Here is a 22,877-nt window from a genome sequence, read left to right as displayed (position 1 = left end):
TTCCATTTTTTTTTTTTTTAAATTCAACATTTTTCTCGGGACACCCCTGAAACCACATTCAGCATCAGTCCACAGTCACGAGGGCTTCTATGCCCCATATTTCGGTATCTGAATCTAAAGAAATATAGAAAATATTGAATTTTAATGTAAAAATATTCCAACAAATACTGGACTGATGTCACTATGCTTCAGAACAAACAGATGATCTTTTAACATTCATTTTCAATTGATTGATGGTAAAATTGGTAAAAGATCCCACAGACCCCACTGCTTTGGCCGTCTCTGGACCCCTGTGCAGTTTTGTAGAAACTTTTTTGACTGTTTAGAATTAATTTTTCTTCTTTTCTTCCATCAACTTTGGAAAAAAAAAAAAAAAAGTGCAATGTGTAAATGTATATCATGATAAATATTGATATAGAACAATATGAAAAAGATTATCGTGCTAACAATTTTGGCAATATTGCTCAGCCCTATAGACATTGTAGGAAGAACCCGAGCCAAATGGGGACCAAAATATCATTGGAATCATGATGGTGGGGTCTTTTGACTTGAAAAAACACCACAAACACTCTTGTAAACACATCTAGTTAATTCTGATGACATTAGAAGCACCACGAAGGACAAGAAGATGGTGACAATTAGGTTACAATGACTGACTCGTCTGGTATAAACACTTGCTGAGGCATCATAGACTCCCATATAGATCCACCTCAGATGAAGAAATAAATCCTGCTTTGTGTCAGTTTCCTGTTGAGGTGATTGGGAGGAGGAAGGCAGCGACCTCGTGTAACCAGCAGTTATGAAGTTCTAATGGTCTTAGAACGGTCTGCATCTTCATTGAACTTGATTCTGAGCTCAGTATATGTGAGCTTGATTCTGTGCTAATGGATGGAGATTATACACTCACCTAAAGGATTATTAGGAACACCATACTAATACTGTGTTTGACCCCCTTTCGCCTTCAGAACTGCCTTAATTCTACGTGGCATTGATTCAACAAGGTGCTGAAAGCATTCTTTAGAAATGTTGGCCCATATTGATAGGATAGCATCTTGCAGTTGATGGAGATTTGTGGGATGCACATCCAGGGCACGAAGCTCCCGTTCCACCACATCCCAAAGATGCTCTATTGGGTTGAGATCTGGTGACTGTGGGGGCCATTTTAGTACAGTGAACTCATTGTCATGTTCAAGAAACCAATTTGAAATGATTCGAGCTTTGTGACATGGTGCATTATCCTGCTGGAAGTAGCCATCAGAGGACGGGTACATGGTGGCCATAAAGGGATGGACATGGTCAGAAACAATGCTCAGGTAGGCCGTGGCATTTAAACAATGCCCAATTGGCACTAAGGGGCCTAAAGTGTGCCAATAAAACATCCCCCACACCATTACACCACCACCACCAGCCTGCACAGTGGTAACAAGGCATGATGGATCCATGTTCTCATTCTGTTTACGCCAAATTCTGACTCTACCATCTGAATGTCTCAACAGAAATCGAGACTCATCAGACCAGGCAACATTTTTCCAGTCTTCAACTGTCCAAATTTGGTGAGCTCTTGCAAATTGTAGCCTCTTTTTCCTATTTGTAGTGGAGATGAGTGGTACCCGGTGGGGTCTTCTGCTGTTGTAGCCCATCCGCCTCAAGGTTGTGCGTGTTGTGGCTTCACAAATGCTTTGCTGCATACCTCGGTTGTAACGAGTGGTTATTTCAGGCAAAGTTGCTCTTCTATCAGCTTGAATCAGTCGGCCCATTCTCCTCTGACCTCTAGCATCAACAAGGCATTTTCGCCCACAGGACTGCCGCATACTGGATGTTTTTCCTTTTCACACCGTTCTTTGTAAACCCTAGAAATGGTTGTGCGTGAAAATCCCAGTAACTGAGCAGATTGTGAAATACTCAGACCGGCCCGTCTGGCACCAACAACCATGCCACGCTCAAAATTGCTTAAATCACCTTTCTTTCCCATTCTGACATTCAGTTTGGAGTTCAGGAGATTTTCTTGACCAGGACCACACCCCTAAATGCATTGAAGCAACTGCCATGTGATTGGTTGAATAGATAATTGCATTAATGAGAAATTGAACAGGTGTTCCTAATAATCCTTTAAGTGAGTTTAGGTCTCTTCTTGGGCTGGACTTGTGCCTCATTAATCTGTCAGCCTGTTAAGCAAATGGATCTTTGAAATGAAATGTCTTTTAGTGTCATTATGAGGTCATCCTTTTTGTTACCTGTTTTTGGAATCACAGGTTGTTGCCATCTTAATGTCTGTCGACAGCGTCTGCGGCATGCTTTTAATTACCACAGACAATACTTTGACGGGTCTGTCAGAGTAACGGCCAAAGGTTTTTTCTGTTTTGTGTGAACAAATAGCGTATGTGTACAGCACGTTTGACGTGTACAGTACAGTGTACAGTGCTCTAGTCAAATGGAGTATATTTTGAAAGGCTGAATGTTCGACTGTAGGCTAACGCTAAGCATTTGTGTCAAAACCAAAGTATTAATTGGGCTCAAATTAAATAATTAATGGGAAAAGCTTTTATAGTAAATTAATTTCAATTAAAGTTTATAGGGCAATTGTACCAGAAGGTTTAAAAGCAAAAATGTGAAGCTCATATTTTTGATAAAGCACTTCTATGAATTCTTGTGTAAAAAACATATTTTTATATAGGTATGTGGTTGTCTAAATCATCTTTTTCAAGGACAACTGTTCTAGTTGGAGCAATTTACAGGTATGCATTACCAAATTATTGTAGTTTTAATTGCAATTGTTTTAGCTTAAACACATATTCTGTTCTGTGTATACACAAGGAATATGTCAAAGTTATTAAGACAATGTCCATGGACATCAAGTTGAACATAACCGGTGAAAAATTAATGCTTGATACATTTTTTTAAATAATTTTTCTAATGAGGTATCAAACAAATTACCCACAACAAATTCTTTCAGTGAGTGGTATCGCTTTGGGGTCCAAAGGGGATGAGATTTTGCCTAGTCTGCTCAAAATGCACGAGACACTGAATCCGTTGACTAAATATTGGTTGAATGTTATTTTAAACATTGTTTTTATGTCATATGAGAGGTGTTTGTAACATTACAGAAATCCTGACCCTTTCCTGACACTGAGATGTGTATTGTGCCGGAAGTGCTTATGCAGGCAGAATCAGAAGCTATGGAAAACAGACATGCATATGAGCTGACATCATGACAAAAGCTCCTAACTTAATTATCATGCTGTCTGTTCCTCAGCTGCCTCTATTGTTATACAGTGTGTTTTTGCATACGATACATCAGGGCTTCAGATTGCGACTAAAATGGTCGCAAATGCGTCCAAAATAATTGATTGCAAGAATAATTTAAAACAGTTTCCATTGGCGACAATCGGTTTTTGTGCATTCATATGCGGATATCATCTTGTGAGTGCGCACCAGGTGTCTTGTGCCGCTTTTCACCCATTCTGTTGTGCTGACGAGCTCGCTTCAGTTTGCACTCTTGTATGTGTGTGTGTGTGTGTGTGTGTGTGTGTGTGTGTGTGTGTGTGTGTGTGTGTATATATGAGATCCAGCTTTTGACAATTGAGGGACTTACACAAGGTGCAAACATTCATTGATGCTCAAGAAAGCAACATGCATATGCAATTTGCATACTATACTTTATGTAATTATCTGTAATATAGATTCTGAAGAGCAGTACTAAATAAGAAAATCTTTTATCTCTTATATTTGGATAAATTATGAAAGGGTTGTGAACGTTTATGAGACAAAAGGGAATTCAAACTTATCTTCTCAACTATATATACTGTTTATTAAACCTCAAATTAATGTGCTATCAGCTGTCTTCCTTCTGCTTTCTATCTTGCTTCTGAACAGCAATCTAAATCGAGCCATTCTGTGATTTGCAGACTAAAAACAGCCATTTGGTTCCTTAATGTTTCAGTTTAGGTACCAATAGCTCCCGAGTCATTTTTTTTAGTCTGGAGCCCTGTACATCCCCTGCTCAATCACTTGCACAGACTTTGCTGCAGTAGACTGTTCTGTCAGCCGCAGAGAGAGTGATGTCAGCATTGGCTTCTCTGTTCAGGACCACTGAACCCACCCAATCAGGCTTTTTTAGACCCCTCCGGCTGATAGATGTTGTGGTCTCAGAAGTCAGGTGATGCCATTGTGACTTAGCTCGTAAAAGTCTCCTGTTGAAGTGTGGTAAGGAATGATGATTTATAGGTCAAAGCAACATGAAGCAGCTGGAAACAGTGTTTTCCATGTCTGTCGTTTAAAAATGTGCATTCTCTCTCTCTCCCAATCCCTCTGTTCCATGTTCTTGAGCTAATTGTCTGGATTGCTGAATGAATTGTCTTTCTTTGAATCCCTAAAGGGGCCCTTGGGTGAGTGAGATCTTTCCTGTAAAGAGCTCTGAAGATCTCTTTCTTTCAAACCTCAAGAGCTTTTGGAAATATTGTGGTAGGGTTGTCCCATTACCAACATTTTTATATTCAAGACCAATACCACTGAAATTTCATGATCCTCGATGCTTAAAAAGTAAATGGACAAAATACATTACTTTAGTTTTTCAAAGGCTAAGGGAGTCTCTCTATAAGCAAGTGGTGATGCTGTTAGTAGTGTAATCTTGCAGTAGAACTGCAAATTCCATTGAAACACTTTATTTACGTAAGCTGAGAATTTCCCTAAAGTTTTCAGATGATGCCATTACTGAATGCAAGCTCTGGCATTACATCAGGTACTTTCTTTAGAAGCACAACATAATTCATTTCTTTGATGTGTGACATATACCAAGTTTGGCAGTGGTAATTTTGTGACATGACTCTTAGATTGTCACCCTTTTGCTAGTCTCCGCATCAGACGTCGTGCTCTCAGGCCGTACATGGAATGTTAGATGCATATTGCTCACAAATATGGCAAGAGTTTGTGAAAATCTGCATTACCAATTTGATTGGCCGGTTACATCCTGTCGAAAGGACCTTTAGGGTGCATTGAACTTTGAGCGATGCTTCAAAGTCAAATTTGACCTCATTAGCCAATGACCTTTCAAAGCACCTCAGCTAAAATCATGCTCAAAACGTTGTTTTTCAGGCTGGTCCACATTTGCATTTCAGGAGATGCCTATATCAAAAAGCAGATTGGATCTCTTAAATGAAAGGAAGGACGTCAATTACTTCTACTACCATATTGAGCTTTGTGATTTCTCCAATTCAAGTGGTTGGTCTCCTCCCACTTGGCCAGCATACCATGCAACATTGCCCACCCATTTTATTATTTTTTTTTAGCCATCTTGGGTCTGGAAGTATTTTTTCCATTAATTTTTCCATAGGGATTTCATAAAAGTGTTCTAAGCCATGAACCAAGCCAACTAGCTCTGATGTAAATCACAAAATAACAAACTTTCATTTAAAACAAAAAAGATGATTCATTTTTTTAAAATAAAGTTGAAATTACACAGAACGGTGACAAAAATATGGCTATGGAAGATGACGCTGTTGCTCAGGTCTGTTTTTCTTAGTTACTTGGGTGAAACTGGATGTCAACATGAAAGCTGAGTCATTCGTGTGTCTAATGAATGTCCTCTTGTGTCTTCCGCAGGATCTGAAGAAGCCCTTTGATAAAGCCTGGAAAGACTATGAGACTAAAGTGTAAGACATTTTAAAAGATTCCTCTGCCATCCACCCATTTTTACCATACATGAATGCTTATATATTACTCACTCTGGAGAATTTAATAAATTGTGAGCAAAAGATGACTTGTCGTGTGTGTCAAATGAGCTCTCTGGATAACGAGCTGTCATCCTTTCCACCGCACTTCCTGTATTCCTATCCTGTCCTATCTCACTGATTGTTCTGCATGCAAAAATGTATGACATTTATAGAGCACTTTTTATATATTTTCCAAGCTGCAAGGGACATTATTTGCTGAAAGGGTAATATATTTTCTTACAACATGTCATTTGACTAGTTGATTTACCTTAAAAGCCGGATGTTTTTGATAGTCATGTCTTTTTTAATATCATTGTTGTTTTTTATCATCGGCAGTCAAATACATGCTTCATATCCTCATATTTCCCAACACACCCCAACCGGATATAATCTCTGGTATTAGTTTGTGACAAATACCTTCATGTTTCCAGACGGAAGGAAATGAAACCCTCTTCTAATGCGACACTGGCCCTGACTCCATTAAACTGGTTTTCATCATCGCCAACGCTACAGTTTGAGTTCTCTTTGGTCTCTATGTCTGTGCAAAGCTTCCAGCTTTCTGGCAAAGTGCAGTTTGTGCAGCAGCAGCTTTTATAATTGTCTGCCAAATATCCTGCTAATGAATATGGTAAAAACCTTGCTGTGTTTGTATAATAAAGAGAGAAAGGAGACTCATGAGACTAGGTGTGCAGCAGAAAACATCAAATCACAATTCATTTATTTATTAGTTTGTTTTTTCCTGAAATGAAAGCAACACTCCACCATTTATTTCATTGTTATCTTTCGTTCACTGGTTTGATGTAGGGCTCTACAGTAAATGCGCAATTTTTTATGTATTTGTTCCACTCAATAGACATTTCAGAAAACTATTCAACTATGAACTCTAAGCCTTACTAAACCAAACCAACCAGCTCAGAGATCAATCACAACATTACGCTTGATACAAAGCAAAGAAGTACTTTTTGTGTATGGGTGAATTAATGAACTACTCTTCTGATAAAGCATTGTGAATGGAATGTAGCATACGATCTAGTCAGATCAAACCAGTCTATGTTTTTGTTTCTTTTTAATGTGTTATCAGAAAACAGCACTTCTTTCTGAAATGCGTTCGTAAACGGTACAACGTTCCATATCAACTAATACTATGTAGTAGGGGTGTATCGTGGCACGATGCATTGTGGTTCAAAAGTTTGATGATGCACATCATGGAGATGGGACATTTTCAAAGTTTGTAATGTTGTGATTCACTTCGGAGCTGGTTGGTTTGGTTCATGGCTCTTTTTATGAAGGACTTCATGAAATCCCTATGGAAAACTACATTTATGGAAAAAAAAGCAGACTGAAAGAGTGGGCAGGCACTGTTGTGATATATAAAGCACAACTTACAGCTATACCGTCATTTAACAACTTCAGAGTCTTCAAAGGTTAATATGTTATCTAAAAATAAATTTGAATGGCATTATTGCTTCAGGAATCTTTTCTCTGAAAATGGTGGACTGTTCTTTAAAGTGTCCAGAGGAAGTGATATGTTGGCATGAGAAAGTCCTTGTACAGCTGTTCAGTTTGTAGTTCAGAATAGAATGACCATTTTAGAGCCATTTGTTCCCTCAAAAATATTTGTCAAGCAAATGTGAATTTACATGCTTGACTAATGTGGAGTTATTTTAGTTGACAACCATTGTAGTCCTTAGGGTATATAGAACTTGTTAGCAATTTCAAAGTTCATGTTTAAGGTATGACTGTGTGTAATATATGTTGTAGAACAAAACATGAAAGTCTCTTACTGTGATGCTAATCACAGAACTTTTTTTTACAGTACTCATAAGTCAAAAAGCACTATTCTAAAAGCCCATTTGAAATTCCTGAAGGTACCCATTGTAAATTAGCATTCCCGGTTGGCCTAAAAATTGACGTCATAACTAAACGGCTGTATTGCCTAATACAGAAACCTGAAACGTTGTCAGGGACAGCTCCACATGCTAACACAGCACTTTAATTATCGCTTGATGCCTTTTTGAACACACTTTCGCTTATCTCTTCTTTCCCACTCATTAAAAATATTTGTTTTAAGAATGCCATCTAGTTTTGTGCCATCTCCTTATCACAAACCCTTCTGCTAGGCTTCAAATACTGACACTAATGGTTCCAGAAACGGCCAGTTAGCCTGCTTCATGATAGGCTGTTGGAACTTGGAGCCCAAAAGGCCTAAACTAAACGCATGAGGCTCTCTCTGGAATCCTATGTGTGAGAGCAGCCCTCCTTCGCCACAGAGGAAATGCTGCATCCTTAACGTGGGGTACAATATGCGCTGGAGCATATGGAAAAGAATGCCCTGTTGCATGAGTGGAAGAGCTTGTGTTTCCTGTGCGTGTTTATGTGCGTTCACTTGGAATCATTTTTAAGGTGGTCTGTCTGTGTTTCATGCAGTTCCAAAATAGAGAAGGAGAAAAAAGAGCATGCTCGACAGCATGGAATGATCCGGACAGAGATCAGTGGAGCGGAGATAGCCGAAGAGATGGAGAAGGAGCGGCGATTCTTTCAGCTTCAAATGTGTGAGGTAAGAGGAGAATGCTGAAATGTCACTTTAATTGCAAAGGAAGTTCCTCTGTAGCTTGTTTGCTTCAGTCTCCTCCAATGTTTTGTTACAGTACCTCCTCAAAGTCAATGAAATCAAGGTTAAGAAGGGTGTCGACCTGCTCCAGAATCTCATCAAATACTTTCACGCTCAGTGCAAGTAAGTCTGGCAACACCTCTAAGCATTCGTTTTAAAACAATGGCTTTCTCAAAACCTAGTTAGCCTCCCACCTAGAGTGTTTGTCTTAACGAAACATGCCTGCGATACCCAAAAATACTGTAGGCTACTCACTAGGTTTTTGAGATACAGCCAATATGTTTTAGAAGAACAGCATGACATATACACTCACCTAAAGGATTATTAGGAACACCATACTAATACTGTGTTTGACCCCCTTTCGCCTTCAGAACTGCCTTAATTCTACGTGGCATTGATTCAACAAGGTGCTGAAAGCATTCTTTAGAAATGTTGGCCCATATTGATAGGATAGCATCTTGCAGTTGATGGAGATTTGTGGGATGCACATCCAGGGCACGAAGCTCCCGTTCCACCACATCCCAAAGATGCTCTATTGGGTTGAGATCTGGTGACTGTGGGGGCCATTTAAGTACAGTGAACTCATTGTCATGTTCAAGAAACCAATTTGAAATGATTCGGGCTTTGTGACATGGTGCATTATCCTGCTGGAAGTAGCCATCAGAGGATGGGTACATGGTGGCCATAAAGGGATGGACATGGTCAGAAACAATGCTCAGGTAGGCTGTGGCATTTAAATGATGCCCAATTGGCACTAAGGGGCCTAAAGTGTGCCAAGAAAACATCCCCCACACCATTACACCACCACCACCAGCCTGCACAGTGGTAACAAGGCATGATGGATCCATGTTCTCATTCTGTTTACGCCAGATTCTGACTCTACCATCTGAATGTCTCAACAGAAATCGAGACTCATCAGACCAGGCAACATTTTTCCAGTCTTCAACTGTCCAATTTTGGTGAGCTCTTGCAAATTGTAGCCTCTTTTTCCTATTTGTAGTGGAGATGAGTGGTACCCGGTGGGGTCTTCTGCTGTTGTAGCCCATCCGCCTCAAGGTTGTGCGTGTTGTAGCTTCACAAATGATTTGCTGCATACCTCGGTTGTAGCGAGTGGTTATTTCAGGCAAAGTTGCTCTTCTATCGGCTTGAATCAGTCGGCCCATTCTCCTCTGACCTCTAGCATCAATAAGGCATTTTCGCCCACAGGACTGCCGCATACTGGATGTTTTTCCCTTTTCACACCATTCTTTGTAAACCCTAGAAATGGTTGTGCATGAAAATCCCAGTAACTGAGCAGATTGTGAAATACTCAGACCGGCCCGTCTGGTACCAACAACCATGCCACGCTCAAAATTGCTTAAATCACCTTTCTTTCCCATTCTGACATTCAGTTTGGAGTTCAGGAGATTTTCTTGACCAGGACCACACCCCTAAATGCATTGAAGCAACTGCCATGTGATTGGTTGAATAGATAATTGCATTAATGAGAAATTGAACAGGTGTTCCTAATAATCCATTAAGTGAGTGTAGATGCTTGTACATTCTGAATATAAATTATATAATGCCTTCTTCTCTTAGCTTCTTTCAGGATGGCCTCAAAGCAGTGGACAACCTAAAGCCCTCAATAGAGAAACTGGCCACAGATTTGCACTCGGTGAGACACTCAAACTCTTATGTTAGGGAGTTTTAGCATAATCAAAAGCTATAATGATTATGCATAGCTTCATATAACAAACATTTACTGTGGAGGTACTATGGTACTGATGGTATCAGATGACAATACCATATACTGAATAGATATGATATTTGTGTACCATGCTATTTACGTGGTATTCTAAGCTACTTCAAGGTTCTTTATGGTATTACTATGGTATCTGTTTAAACAACATTGTGAGACCATGGTACTTTTTGTGTATGACATATAATGTCTAATGGTAAATAAAGAAGAATCATCATAGATGGAGCACTTACTGGGTACAGGATTGTAACATAGAGTTTACACATGGCTTTTCTACATCCATAAAGCAGATTTTTCTCCTGGCTGACTCTCTTTTCTCCTTCAGATTAAACGTGTACAGGATGAAGAGCGCAGGCAGCTTACCCAGTTACGGGACGTCCTGAAGACTGCTCTGCAGGTTGAACAGAAGGAGGTTAGTCTTTTCTCAAATCAGATTCCACACTCAAAAACCTCTGCACCATTCACAAAGTTTAACCCTTACTTAGTCCTGACAATCAAGTTTTACTGAAGACATCGCCGGGTCAAATTGACCCGGGATTATTAATTACAACTTAACATCCAAATTGACAAATTTCCCCCCCAATGATTGTTTATAAATTTTTACTTATTACTAATTTCCTTGTGCCTATTTCATTCATTTTTGGTATAGTAAGTCAAATATTTTTATGCAAATCAAAAACAAGGAGTCATATTCTTTCTCTAATAAGAAACATTTATTTGCATTTATTCTACTGTATTCTACTGTATTTTATTTTTCAAGAAAATGTCTCATCTATATAATTTCAACATTTCATTTGTGCATGTGTTTGTGAGTGCGTATGTGTACTGTATGGGGGTATGTATTTTAGGTAATGTATTTTAGTTTATTTTCAGTTTTTCCAAATATATTAGTTTATATTTTTATTTCAGTTAATGAAAATAATTTCGTTTCATTCTTTGTTGTCTCTTATTATAATGCTGTGTGTAATCCATTGATAAACATTCTGAAAAATAGTGTTTTTTTAAAAAAAAAAGAATATTTTTTTCAATAAATTACAACTGTTGTTTCAGAGATATTAGCTATTTAATTATCTGCACACCTAGTTATTAAGTTTTTTTTATCGTTAACCCATGTTATAATTGACCCAGCTAGTCATAGTAGTGTTAGACTAAAAGTGTTAGATCCGCTCATATATATACAGTTGAATGTATATTGTATGATGTATTTGTATAATGATTTTGAAAGCTTTTAGGCAATTAGCCAATTAGCTTATGATAGTCTAATTGGAGTCAATTGGAGGTGTAACTGTGGATGTATTTTAAATCCTACCTTCAAACTCAGTGATTCTTTGCTTGACATCATGGGAAAATCAAAAGAAATCAGCTAAGACCTCAGAAAAAAAAATTTGGACCTCCACAAGTCTGTTTCATCCTTGGGAGCAATTTCCAAAGGCAAGAAGGTACAGGAGAGATGAATACTGGAATACTAGAGATGAAAGTAGTTTAGTGCGAAAAGTGCAAATCAATCCCAGATCAACAGCAAAGGACCTTCTGAAAATGTTGGAGGAATCAGGTAGACAAGTATCTATATCCACAGTAAAACAAGTCCTATAATTAATATAACCTGAAAGGCTGCTCAACAAGGAAGAAGCCAATGCTCCAAAACTGCCATAAAAAACCAGACTACACTTTTTGGATACATTTCCTCTGGTCTGATGTTATGTTTGGAGGAAAAAGGGTGAGGCTTGCAAGCCGAAGAACACCATCACAACCATGAAGCATGGTGGTGGCAGCATCATGTTGTGGAGGTGCTTTGATGCAGGAGGGACTGGTGCACTTCACAAAATAGATGACATCATGAGGAAGGAAAATTGTGTGGATATATTGAAGCTATACATTTTAATCAGTTGAATGCCACTTTGGTGAATAAAAGTACCAATTTCTTTTCGTAAGCGCAAAATCTGTATATATATATATATATATGCCGAAGGGTGAGGACCGCCCACTTGATGGCCAGATACACCTTCTCAATGGAGCTGTACATCGCCTCTCTCACCGAAAGCTTCAGGCTGATGTACAGCACTGGGCGTTCCGCCCCCAACATGGCTCCCAACCCCTTGTCTGATGCATAGGTCTGCACAACAAAAGGGAGCGAGAAATCGGGAGCAAGAAATAATGGCCCACCACAAAGCATAGCTTTCGCCCGCATAAAAGCCTATTGACATGGCTCTGACCACTGGACCAGGTCTGGGGCTACCTTTTTAGTGAGATTGGTCAGCGGGCTGGTGATGTCGAATAATTGGGCACAAACATCCTATAATATCCAGCTAGCCCCAGGAAATGTCTCACCTCCTTTTTGGTCTTGGGTCTCGGGCAGGCCGCAACTGCTGCAGTCTTATCAATTTGGAAGCACACCTGCCCGTGGGCTGTGACCCAAGTGGAACCCCAGATACCGTACCTCCACCCATCCAATTGCACACTTCTTGAGGTTTGTCGTGAGTCCCGCCCATCAATTGACCTCATAACTGCCCCCAAATGCTGCATATGCCACTGTCAATCATTACTATATATAATAATGTCATCCAATGGTCTGAGGACTCAGTCCATAAGGTCCAGTTTGTCAATACGAAGCATGGGATATGTGTCAGATGTAGACACTGCATTGACCTTTCTGTAATCCACACAGAACCGGACCAAGCCGTCAGTCTTCGGAACTAGCACCACCGTGCTGGCCCAGTCACTGTGGGATACTTCTATTTCCCCCATATCGAGCTTGGCCGTTAATTCTACTCATAACACTTTTTTTGTGCTTGGGTAATCGGTAAGGATGACCTCATACCACTACCAATGGGGTTGTTTTGATATGGTGTTTTATGAGGTTCGTATGACCGGGGAAGGGGTGAGAGCACGTCCGAGAATTATCTTTGCATCCGGGCCACGTCCGTAATTTGAGACTGTGAGAGGTGGTCTCCGCAAGTGACCAGGGTGCCGCGATTGGCTTTTAAGTGCACTCCGGCCTGAGCTCCTCCCTCTCCGTTACCACCATCACCAAAGCCACGGGGACCACGTCCCTCTATGGTTCTATGATTTTGAGGTGGTAAATCTGACATGCTCCACCCCTATCCATGCGTTTAACCTCATAATCGACTTCCCCGACTCGCTGTGTGACCTCAAAGGGCCCTTGCCACTTTGCGAGCAATTTAGAGCTTGATGTGGGTAGTGATACAAGGACTTCCTCTCTCTGTGTAAAATTCTGTAGCTGAGCTCCCCTGTTACACAGCCAGGTCTGACATTCTTGAGCCTGTAGCAATTTCTCCGTGATAGTTGCCCCAATGTGTGGAGTTTTGCTCTCTGGTCAAGAACGTATTGAATTTTGTTTTTGCTATTTGAAGTTCCCTCTGCCCAATTTTCCCTCATGACATCTAAGACACCGAGGCTACACCCATACAATAATTCAAATGGGTAGAACCCCGTGGAGGCTTGAAGGACCTCTCACACTGTGAATAACAGGGGTTCAAGCCACTTACCCCAATTCCGAGCATCTTCGTGCATGAACATATGAATCTGAAGCCGTTCGATTGCGGGTGATTCACGCTTGTCCGAATCAGTTTAATTCCCAATAATTCATTCAGCTCGAGTAGAGTAAGTGACTTAAAAGTGCTGCCTTGATCAGTGAGGATTTCTTTCAGAATCTCCACTCGGAAGATAATTTTGAAGAGTGCTTCAGCAGAGATGTTTTTTAAAGGCACTGCTTCTGGATATCGCGTTGCGTAGTCCCCCAGAACAACACAAAGCGATAACCACATGCCGTCCACTCTAATGTCCCAACGAGATTCATACCAATTCTATCAAAGGGGACCTCGATCAAAGGAAGCGGCGCAAAGGCACTCTTGGGGTGGCCGGCGGATTCACCAGCTGACATTCCCGGCAGGCCGCACTCCATCTGCGAACATCAAATGCCCAGCCAATAGAAACAGGCCATTAGATGCTTCAGTGACCCACCATTGGATTATAATGAGCTGTCTGGAATAACATTTCCAGATGATTCTTTGGTATCAATAACTGGGTCATATCTTCCTTTGTCTGAGCGTCCTGTGTCACTCGATATAACCAGTCAATTATAATAGAAAAGTACGGATAGGCGAGTGCAATATCTGGCTGAAGATGGTGACCATCAATCACTCTCACTGTCTTAGGCAAGCCTAAGATTCTCGTCTTGCGTTTGCTCCCTGCGGGAAATCCTCTAGGGGCTTGGGAAGCCGAGACTTCCCCCTCCCTTTAGTAATCCTGTCGTGGAACTGACGTAGATGGCCACGGCTCTGCCTCCCCAGCGGGTATTGCAATCCCCGGAGTCGAGGAGCCGGTCATTTAGGGGCTCCTTAGGGGCTCCTTCTCTAAGGATCTTGGGTCTCTCCGGATCCCTAACACGCCGCCATGTGCAGAGGAGTGCAATGAATTGCTGCTCCTGTTTGGTGCACAGCTCAAGGAGGGCCTAATGTTGTGTTTGGTGGAGGCAGGCGAGGGTCTTGGCCACGTTCTCCAGAGGTGAGGAATCCATGCTGGCGTTCTTCCTCCCTTAATCCCAGGTTCTGGCACCAGTGTAACAATGTTCTTAGGATGGGGTGCAAGGAGGAAGCAGGAGACAGCATAATTAAACTCAAAAAGGTAATTTATTTCCACAATAACTCAATCCGTTCGCTTTTCAGAGCAACTCAGCACATGCTCTTTCAGTGTGTGTCTGTGGTTGCTCTCTCTCCCTCACTGGCATCTGGCTCGCTCTTAAAAGCCTGTCTCCACTCTCACTGCAATGACAAATGGCTGTTAGAGACAATTCATTGCCAGGTGATGATCCTTACTGCTCTCATGTTCTGATCTCGCTCTCCATTCACAAACTGCAATCAACCACGCCACCACCACCACAAATATGTCTTCATTTCAACATTTAGCCAGAAAATAAATGTTATGGTAATTTGAAGTTTTTTGTTCTTTTTTTTATGGCTGTTGGCAAAACAAGCTTAACTTGCCCTTACCGCCTCCAACTTAATGGTCGTTAAGGGAGAAAGAACTCTGAGGCATTCAGCTCTGACCTGTTGAAATTCTTTGGTTATAGCACCCCTTAGTGGTTTAGAGCTGCTAATGACCTATTCACGCGGTGATCGCGGAGGTAGAAAGCCTATTCTGAATGGATACCCACTGTATGCTTTACAGTAATATGTACAATTATGCATGTTTAAAGTGAATGCAAAAATCTTTAAGTAACAATCTTTTTAATGCCATGTGAACAGCTTCTAAGATGCCAAGAGTTTTTTAATCTAACTATCCGATAACATTACCAGGTTTACCCTGCTGGCCTTCTTTGCTATGAGATGAATTCATGATATTTTGATGATCGGCCAAATTTGGCATTTTGTAAACTTTACAGCATCAATCTGATTTTGCTGTTATCTGTGAAACAGATAACATTGGGCCTTTCTTTCCAATTCAAATATTCTACTCTTTGTGTTCTAATTAGTCAATTGCAGCATTCTGCAGTCAAATATTTTGTATAACTGCTGCTAAACTTTATAACTGATCATTGTCTCGCACAACTGATTTCCTGCATAGCTGTGGTAGTCACTCCGATGAGACCCTTGCTTGAATCGGGCAGGGTAGGAGTGTGACAAATAGGAGGGCATGGCCGGCATTGAAAAGTTGATCAGCAGGGAGAGCGAGATGCCAGTTCGAAAGAGAGAGATGCACATGGGCGCGCTGCATGTTTGTTTTATGTTGAGTTTGATATTAAACTTTACATTGACTGTTTAGCCCATTCCCGCCTCCTCCTCGCCATCCTTTATCTGTTACACCCTAGGCTAATAATGTCAACAAAAGATTTAGTACCTTGGCTACTCTCCCTAGAAGTGGCTGTCTAGCCAATATGACTCAATGGGCACACTGCAGAATGCTCAATGAGGTAAAAAATAAAAATAGTGACAGCAAAAGACTTGAAGGAATTATTGGAACTGGGTAACATCTCTGTTCATAAGTCTACTGTACAAAAAACATTAAATAGGCATGGTGTCCGTGGCAAGACATTTCGAAGGAAACCACTGCATTCCAACAAAACCATTGCTGTGCACCTGAAGTTTGCCAAAGACCACCTTGACACTCCACAATGCTAATGGGAAAATGTTTTGTGGAATGATGAAACTAAGGGAATTGTTTGGGATGAACATGCAGCACTATGTATGACATAAAAGGGGAACTGTATACCCACATGAAAACATTGTTGTGTAGGTCTAATCTGCAGCTCCCGGAAACACTTGTTATTGTTGCTGGTTATTGCTGCCAAAGGATGATTGACCAAGTATTAAATCTAAGGGTTCACATAATTTTTCCAAAGTTCTGTGAATGATTAATAGGATGTTTTCAATAAAAAATTGAAATATTATGTTGTTGTTAGCTTAAGCACATTGTGTTTATCAATACTTGTGACTTTGATGAATATGAGATCACATTTTATGTCAAATTAATGCAGAAAACCAGCTAATTCCAAAGGGTTCACTTATTTTATTCTTGCAACTGTACTTCTGTGAACAGTGTGAACTTGACAGAGGCAAAGTCTTTATTAACTGATGCATAACATAGCAATAAAGTAATTCAGTAACACAGTTCTGAGCTTGTTTTGGATATGTAAGCAACATTAAGAATACAGCTTGAAGTTGATCAACCCAAAATAACAATTATACATTTTTGTCATACTTGTGAAGCCTTAACTCAGATCTTTATTTTATCATTTATTTGGTAAGCAGCAGTGTTTTTATTTGTAAATTAAAATGTATAAAACAGGCATATTGGTTATATAAAACAAAAAATAATGATCAGTTATCAGTACCATTGGATGCAAAGTTCCAATATTGGTGCGTCCTCATATAAAAGTGTTGTTTACATTATTGCAGCATTTAGTGTGAAATATATGTGTGTAACCTGTCTTAAGAATGTTCTCTTGTCTTCTTTAATGCTACCGTCCTTTGGCAACAAAGTCTAGGAGAGTAAGTGTCTTTTTGGTATGCACTTTCTGCCATCAGATCATATATGTACATTTTACTTACATTGTTTATAAACCACAATGCAGTCTAAATTGTATCATCATGTTAGTAATATTGATTGCTAGAGTTCTTAAGCCAAAATTCTTGTCCAAACCTGAGTGATGTGACACTGTTTAAGCCAAGCTTTTCACAGTACACCATCAGAATACAACCCATTTTGGCTTTCACTCAACTCAAAAACAACATTAGTATTAATATGGAAGCATTCTCATTACTGGCTCAGAGCCTTGTGTTCCACAGCAGTGCATTTCAAAATGAGCTCAGCTCTCTAGGGACACTTGAAGAAGCCCACTGCTCCCATTTCCTCATTGGAGTGACAACACTGTGACTGAGCTACAAAAAAGTGCACTGGTGACATGTCCAGTGTTTTACTGCTATTACATATACTTGCCAATTATGCATCTTTTCTGTTTTCATAGGACTCGCAGGTTAGACAAAGCGCCACATACAGTCTGCACCAGCCACAGGGCAACAAGGAACATGGGACAGAGCGCAGTGGAAACCTTTACAAGAAAAGTGATGGGTAATCATACTTGGACATAACATAACAGATCACTCATTAAAATGCCAAAATGATTTAGTGCATGTTCGTTACAACAACTATAGGCAGTGCTGCATAATTTATAGTGTATTGAAATCTGTGAAGGTTAATTTGGCTCCTAAATAGCGGTCTTAAGCACTACTATGGGGCTCAACGGTAGATAGTACTTGCCATGCCAAAATGTCACAGACAAAGATATATTCATAAACACACTTTTGGTGGAAAATAATGGCATACATTGCAAAACATTACTGATTGGTAAACACTACTGAACTCTTTTTAACTTATGCTTCCAAGACTATCACAAGCCACTTTTGTAATTTCAAAAAGGCCTCATCTGTTAGCCAGCTAATAACTGCATAATAATACCTGAATTTGGAACCGCAATATTTAGTACATAACAGAAAACCTAAACATAAAAACAAGGCATAAAAACACACAATTTAAGATGGGTAAGTTGAATCTCTTGTGGATGATGATGTGATTTTTACTGTTTATTTTTCTAGGCTTCGGAAAGTATGGCAGAAGAGAAAATGCACGGTGAAGAACGGTTATTTGACCATCTCGCATGGGACAGTACGTAATTACTGCTGACCTTGCCTATACTGGATCTGAATAATTCCTCTCACGTGTGCTCACACATGCACTAACACACATCAACACACAAACATAATCACACTGGGGAAAAAGCAAGCCTTGTTTCCAAGCCAAGGTTCTTTTTTTGGTAAAGAAGGGCATTTTCCTCATTAGTGCTATGCTGATTCAGTAGCTGAATGCCTTTGAACTTTCCCTGTAAGAAACAGAAGTCAGGCCTCTCAATGAACATTATCAGTCATACTTGTGTCCCTTTTAGAGGCATTTCCTTTGGCCTCAGTGCTGTTCAGATTTGAAGACTTTTCTTGTCACCAAGGCAACTGGCGAGGATTGGGAGGAGCTTGGAATAAAGAGGAATACAACAGTTGCGATTGTACACCTTGTTCTAGAGCACATCAGTTATGAAAGTTTTTGCTGAAGCTAGTGGTCAATGTAGGGCATCCATTTAATGTATCAGTTTTCACAATATTTTATATGTTTGGAAAAAGAGAGCATATTAAAACATTTTGAAATGTAGTCTGAGGGTGAATTTTATGAAAGCATGTCCTGGTCTAATGTCACCACCAAATCTAATGAAAAAAAATATATATATATTATTATATTTTGCACAAGATAATTTTCTGCCACATTCTCAATACCATAATTCATCAGTTTGTTCTACTGAAGATTTGTATTTTTTGGTGTTACTCTAGATTCTCTATTTTTATTCTAATTTCTCATAATATTATTATCATAATCATATCATTCTCATCATAATTCTCTAATGTGATTCTCATTAAATTAGTGTTGGGAGGAATGTTATTGGTAACTGATATGTTCTCACTTTTCTCTCATTCTGTTTCTGTGTGTTTCAGGCTAACAGACCTCCTGCTAAACTCAATCTTCTTACCTGTCAAGTGAAGCACAACCCAGAGGAGAAGAAGAGTTTTGACCTCATCTCCCGTACGGTTACACCCCACAATGTTACTTCACACACACATCTGTAAATCTGATACAAGAGCTTTTTGCAATACAGGAACTGTAGTACTGGTTTGCATTGTACTGTGATTCAGGTTCATTTTCATGTAACTCATCTCTCAAGTAGTGTTGGGTAGTTTGATTCATTTTTGTCAAATGGTTCTTTTGGATGGTTAATTTCATTGAGTGAATACATTTTTATTAATTATGACTCTATGTTGCTGAACAGCTATTTACATCTATTTATTTGTACATAAATATTGCAGTTGATCACTTTTGTTTTTCCTATTTGATTTGATCAATTGTTTCATAATTGTAAAAGTTGTATATAGTAAAAAAAATAAGTGTCCATGCCAGATAAAGACTGCCCCGAGTTTTTAATATATATATATATATATATATAATATAAAACAAATCCCCCTTTGATAAAGTCTAACTACTTTATAGTTTGTAGCTTGACAAACTATAATGTCAAAGTTGTCTTCACAGCAGTGAATATTATAGTATAGCAGCCTTATGTAAGTGGGTGTTGTTGTGAATGTTATCTGTGAGGAAGTGCTGGGTGAGGAAACACTGGCCCTGGCTGAGGGATTTTCGCCTATGTTCCTGTGCTTCCTCATCTATCCACAGGAAACTGATGCCAAAGATAAAAACAACTTTGTATCTATGTGTATTTCCCCATGTCAGAGTAGTAGTTTTTGAGGTTATCTTGCCTTTCACAACTTGCTATTTTTTCCACTCTTTCTCATTCCGAACTTGTTCTCACAGTGTCACTCTTGATAGGGGATCGCAACCATTCCCTTCAATTAGCTGGCATAACTTTCTTGTTCAGTTATATACTTTAGGTATTATATAGTGTGTAATAAATCTCTGATTGCTTTTAAGAATTCATTTTATAAAAAAGGAAATCCATCCATTAATGTACAGTGGCCCCAAAAAGCACTTTCGGCACACTTAAAAATATATGAATGTCATTCAGGGCTAGCAATAGCTATAGGAAGACCAGGCAATTGCCTAGGGCCTCTAATACGGTCGGTTGAACAGACGGCGGAACGCTCAGGGGGATCCCACTGGTTGGGGTGGGGGTGGGAGATGGCCCTAATGTTATTGCATTAGATCAGTGTTTCTCAATCCTTTCCTGGAGTACCACTAAAACTACACATTTTCCCAAGACAATGGCAAGAGCTGGTGACAACATGCATGACGACAGCACAGTCTTTATATACATTTTTAGATAACATAGGAAGGATGTGCTGAGCATCAGTATACAGGGATGTCGCAAACTTTCTACAATGTTGTTGTAACATTTAGACCATGTCTGTTGAGAAGACCTTGTAGTTTACCACAAATACATCTGCTGAATGATTGTTGCTCAGTCATACTTAAAAATAGGACTCTGGAGGCTGAGCATATCTATTACCGTCAAATACATCTTTGTTCTTCTAGATGATCTATCTCTTGTTTCATGCAACACAGACTTTTATTTCTTTCACTCTAGATGACAGAACGTATCATTTCCAGGCAGAGGATGAACCGGAGTGTCAAATGTGAGTTTGTGTTTGCATCCCTGTTCTCTTAAAAAAAAAAATAACCTGCCATAAGACAATCTAAAATTGTGTTGCAAATCCAAATCTGGATACTAAATCAAAACCAGTTGAGAACCACTGCTCCATAACCTTTTCATTTCTTTACATGATCTCTGTGCATCTCCTCTCAGATGGATCTCGGTGCTACAAAACAGTAAGGAGGAGGCGCTCAATAATGCCTTTAAGGGCGACCAGCATGTTGGTGAGAACAACATTGTGCAAGAGCTGACCAAAGCCATCCTGGGCGAGGTCAAGAGGATGGCGGGTAACGATGTCTGCTGTGACTGCGGAGCTCCCGGTGAGTGACCTGGAAATTGACAGGAAGAAGGAAGTTGAGAAAGAGGGTGGGGTTGTTTTGAATTTGGTCAGAGGAAGAACAATCATATGCTGCTATAAGAACTCTGTTAAATGGGATGAATTTGCATAGGCTGCTCAAATTGGACCAAAAATAAATAAATAATGTTCTGAACTGCCACCATGAGACTTCATATCTGACCTCATTCTTTTAGTAACATACTTCTTATGAGAATACTACTTACTGTATGTATTCAAAACTCCTTTATACTCACCCAGAGCATTTTAGCAACATCCTAGCAATCACCCAGAAAACTCTGGCAACATCCTCGCAATAACCCAGAATACTTTAGAACCTACCTCACAATTACCCAGAACACCTTAGCAATGTCCCCACAATCACCTAAAGCACTCTAGCAACATCCTCGAAATCACCTAGTGCACCCTAACAACATCCTTACAATCACCTAGAGCACCCTAGAAACGTCCTTGCAATCACCCAGAACACCATAGCAATGTCCTTGCAAATACCTGGGTGCGCTCTAGCAACATTCTCACAATCACCCAGAGCACTCTTACAATGCCCTTGAAATCACCCAGAACACCCTAGAAAAATCCTTAATCACCCAGAACACCCAAGCAGCATCCCCACCATCACCCAGAGTAGCATCCCCGCAATCATCCAGAACACTAGCAACGCTCTTGTAATCACCCAAAACACTAAGCAACGTTCTTGTAATCATCCTGAACACTCTAGCAACGCTCTCGCAATCACCCAGAACACTCTAGCAATGCTCTCGCAATCACCCAGAACACTCTAGCAACGCTCCCGCAATCACCCAGAACACTCTAGCAACGCTCCCGCAATCACCCAGAACACTCTAGCAACGCTCTCGCAATCACCCAGAACACTCTAGCAACGCTCCCGCAATCACCCAGAACACTCTAGCAACGCTCCCGCAATCACCCAGAACACTCTAGGCAGCATCTTTAGAATCACCTAAAGCAGTGTCTGTTTATTGCCACCATAATTGCATATCAATGAGTTTAAAACCACTCTAAACACCTGCATAGTGACGCCCTAGCAGCAAAACCCATGCATAGTAAGTGGCAGGTTTTGCACAAGTAAGCACCATTCACATTGATTTGTGATGGTTTTAAATCATTAGAGAAAACAAATAATTCTGCATTATTAATTACACCACTGTAGTCTTTTCATTATGGAAGACAAGCTGTCTTATCGTTTGTCTACATCTTTTTGGACATATTTGTTCTGCAGAATCATTTTAAGCATATTTGAGTGTTTTTTCACGTGTTGTTTTTCTCCAGGCCCCACGTGGCTCTCCACCAACCTGGGGATTCTGACGTGTATCGAATGTTCTGGGATTCACAGAGAGTTAGGTGTTCACTACTCCAGAATCCAGTCACTAACACTAGATGTTCTCAGCACCTCAGAGCTCTTGGTTAGTGCTTGATGTCTGGTTTCAGAGAATGCTTATTCGATTCCCCACCACTGTTTCTGAAAGCCTAATATCGGGTTTATTTATTTGGTTTGTGCTGGCTTTTTTGATTCAGCCTGCATGCTTACATTTTTTATAGTGTTTGCTTAAAACAATCAGCCTCTTTGGGAGTCATTTCACACACATTATTTCTGCCCAGTGTTTAGCAAGCTATTTAGAATGATTACAGCAATTACACAAGACTGCAGAACTGTTAGCCACAGTGAGAATGACTTGATTCTTTGAGTGAATGCCAAGATACATTGTTATGCTGATTGGGGTATT

General features: G+C 40.0%; 1 protein-coding gene across 2 annotated transcripts in view; it reads left to right on the top strand.

Annotated features, from left to right (window-relative positions):
* Positions 1–22,877, top strand: part of asap2a (ArfGAP with SH3 domain, ankyrin repeat and PH domain 2a) — a 123,361-nt gene that overhangs the window by 81,020 nt on the left and 19,464 nt on the right. For both annotated transcript variants that reach the window (XM_052145687.1, XM_052145686.1), the window contains exons 5-15: positions 5,599–5,648; positions 8,136–8,265; positions 8,357–8,442; positions 9,898–9,973; positions 10,383–10,469; positions 17,541–17,644; positions 18,169–18,238; positions 19,111–19,198; positions 20,712–20,760; positions 20,931–21,097; positions 22,423–22,556. In XM_052145687.1, coding sequence (XP_052001647.1) covers positions 5,599–5,648; positions 8,136–8,265; positions 8,357–8,442; positions 9,898–9,973; positions 10,383–10,469; positions 17,541–17,644; positions 18,169–18,238; positions 19,111–19,198; positions 20,712–20,760; positions 20,931–21,097; positions 22,423–22,556 — 1,041 coding nt within the window. The remainder of the gene's footprint in view (positions 1–5,598; positions 5,649–8,135; positions 8,266–8,356; positions 8,443–9,897; positions 9,974–10,382; positions 10,470–17,540; positions 17,645–18,168; positions 18,239–19,110; positions 19,199–20,711; positions 20,761–20,930; positions 21,098–22,422; positions 22,557–22,877) is intronic.

This window comes from Xyrauchen texanus, chromosome 16 (assembly GCF_025860055.1).
Source record: "Xyrauchen texanus isolate HMW12.3.18 chromosome 16, RBS_HiC_50CHRs, whole genome shotgun sequence".
Taxonomy (NCBI): Eukaryota; Metazoa; Chordata; class Actinopteri; order Cypriniformes; family Catostomidae; genus Xyrauchen; species Xyrauchen texanus.
This window is presented reverse-complemented; position numbering and strand designations above follow the sequence as displayed.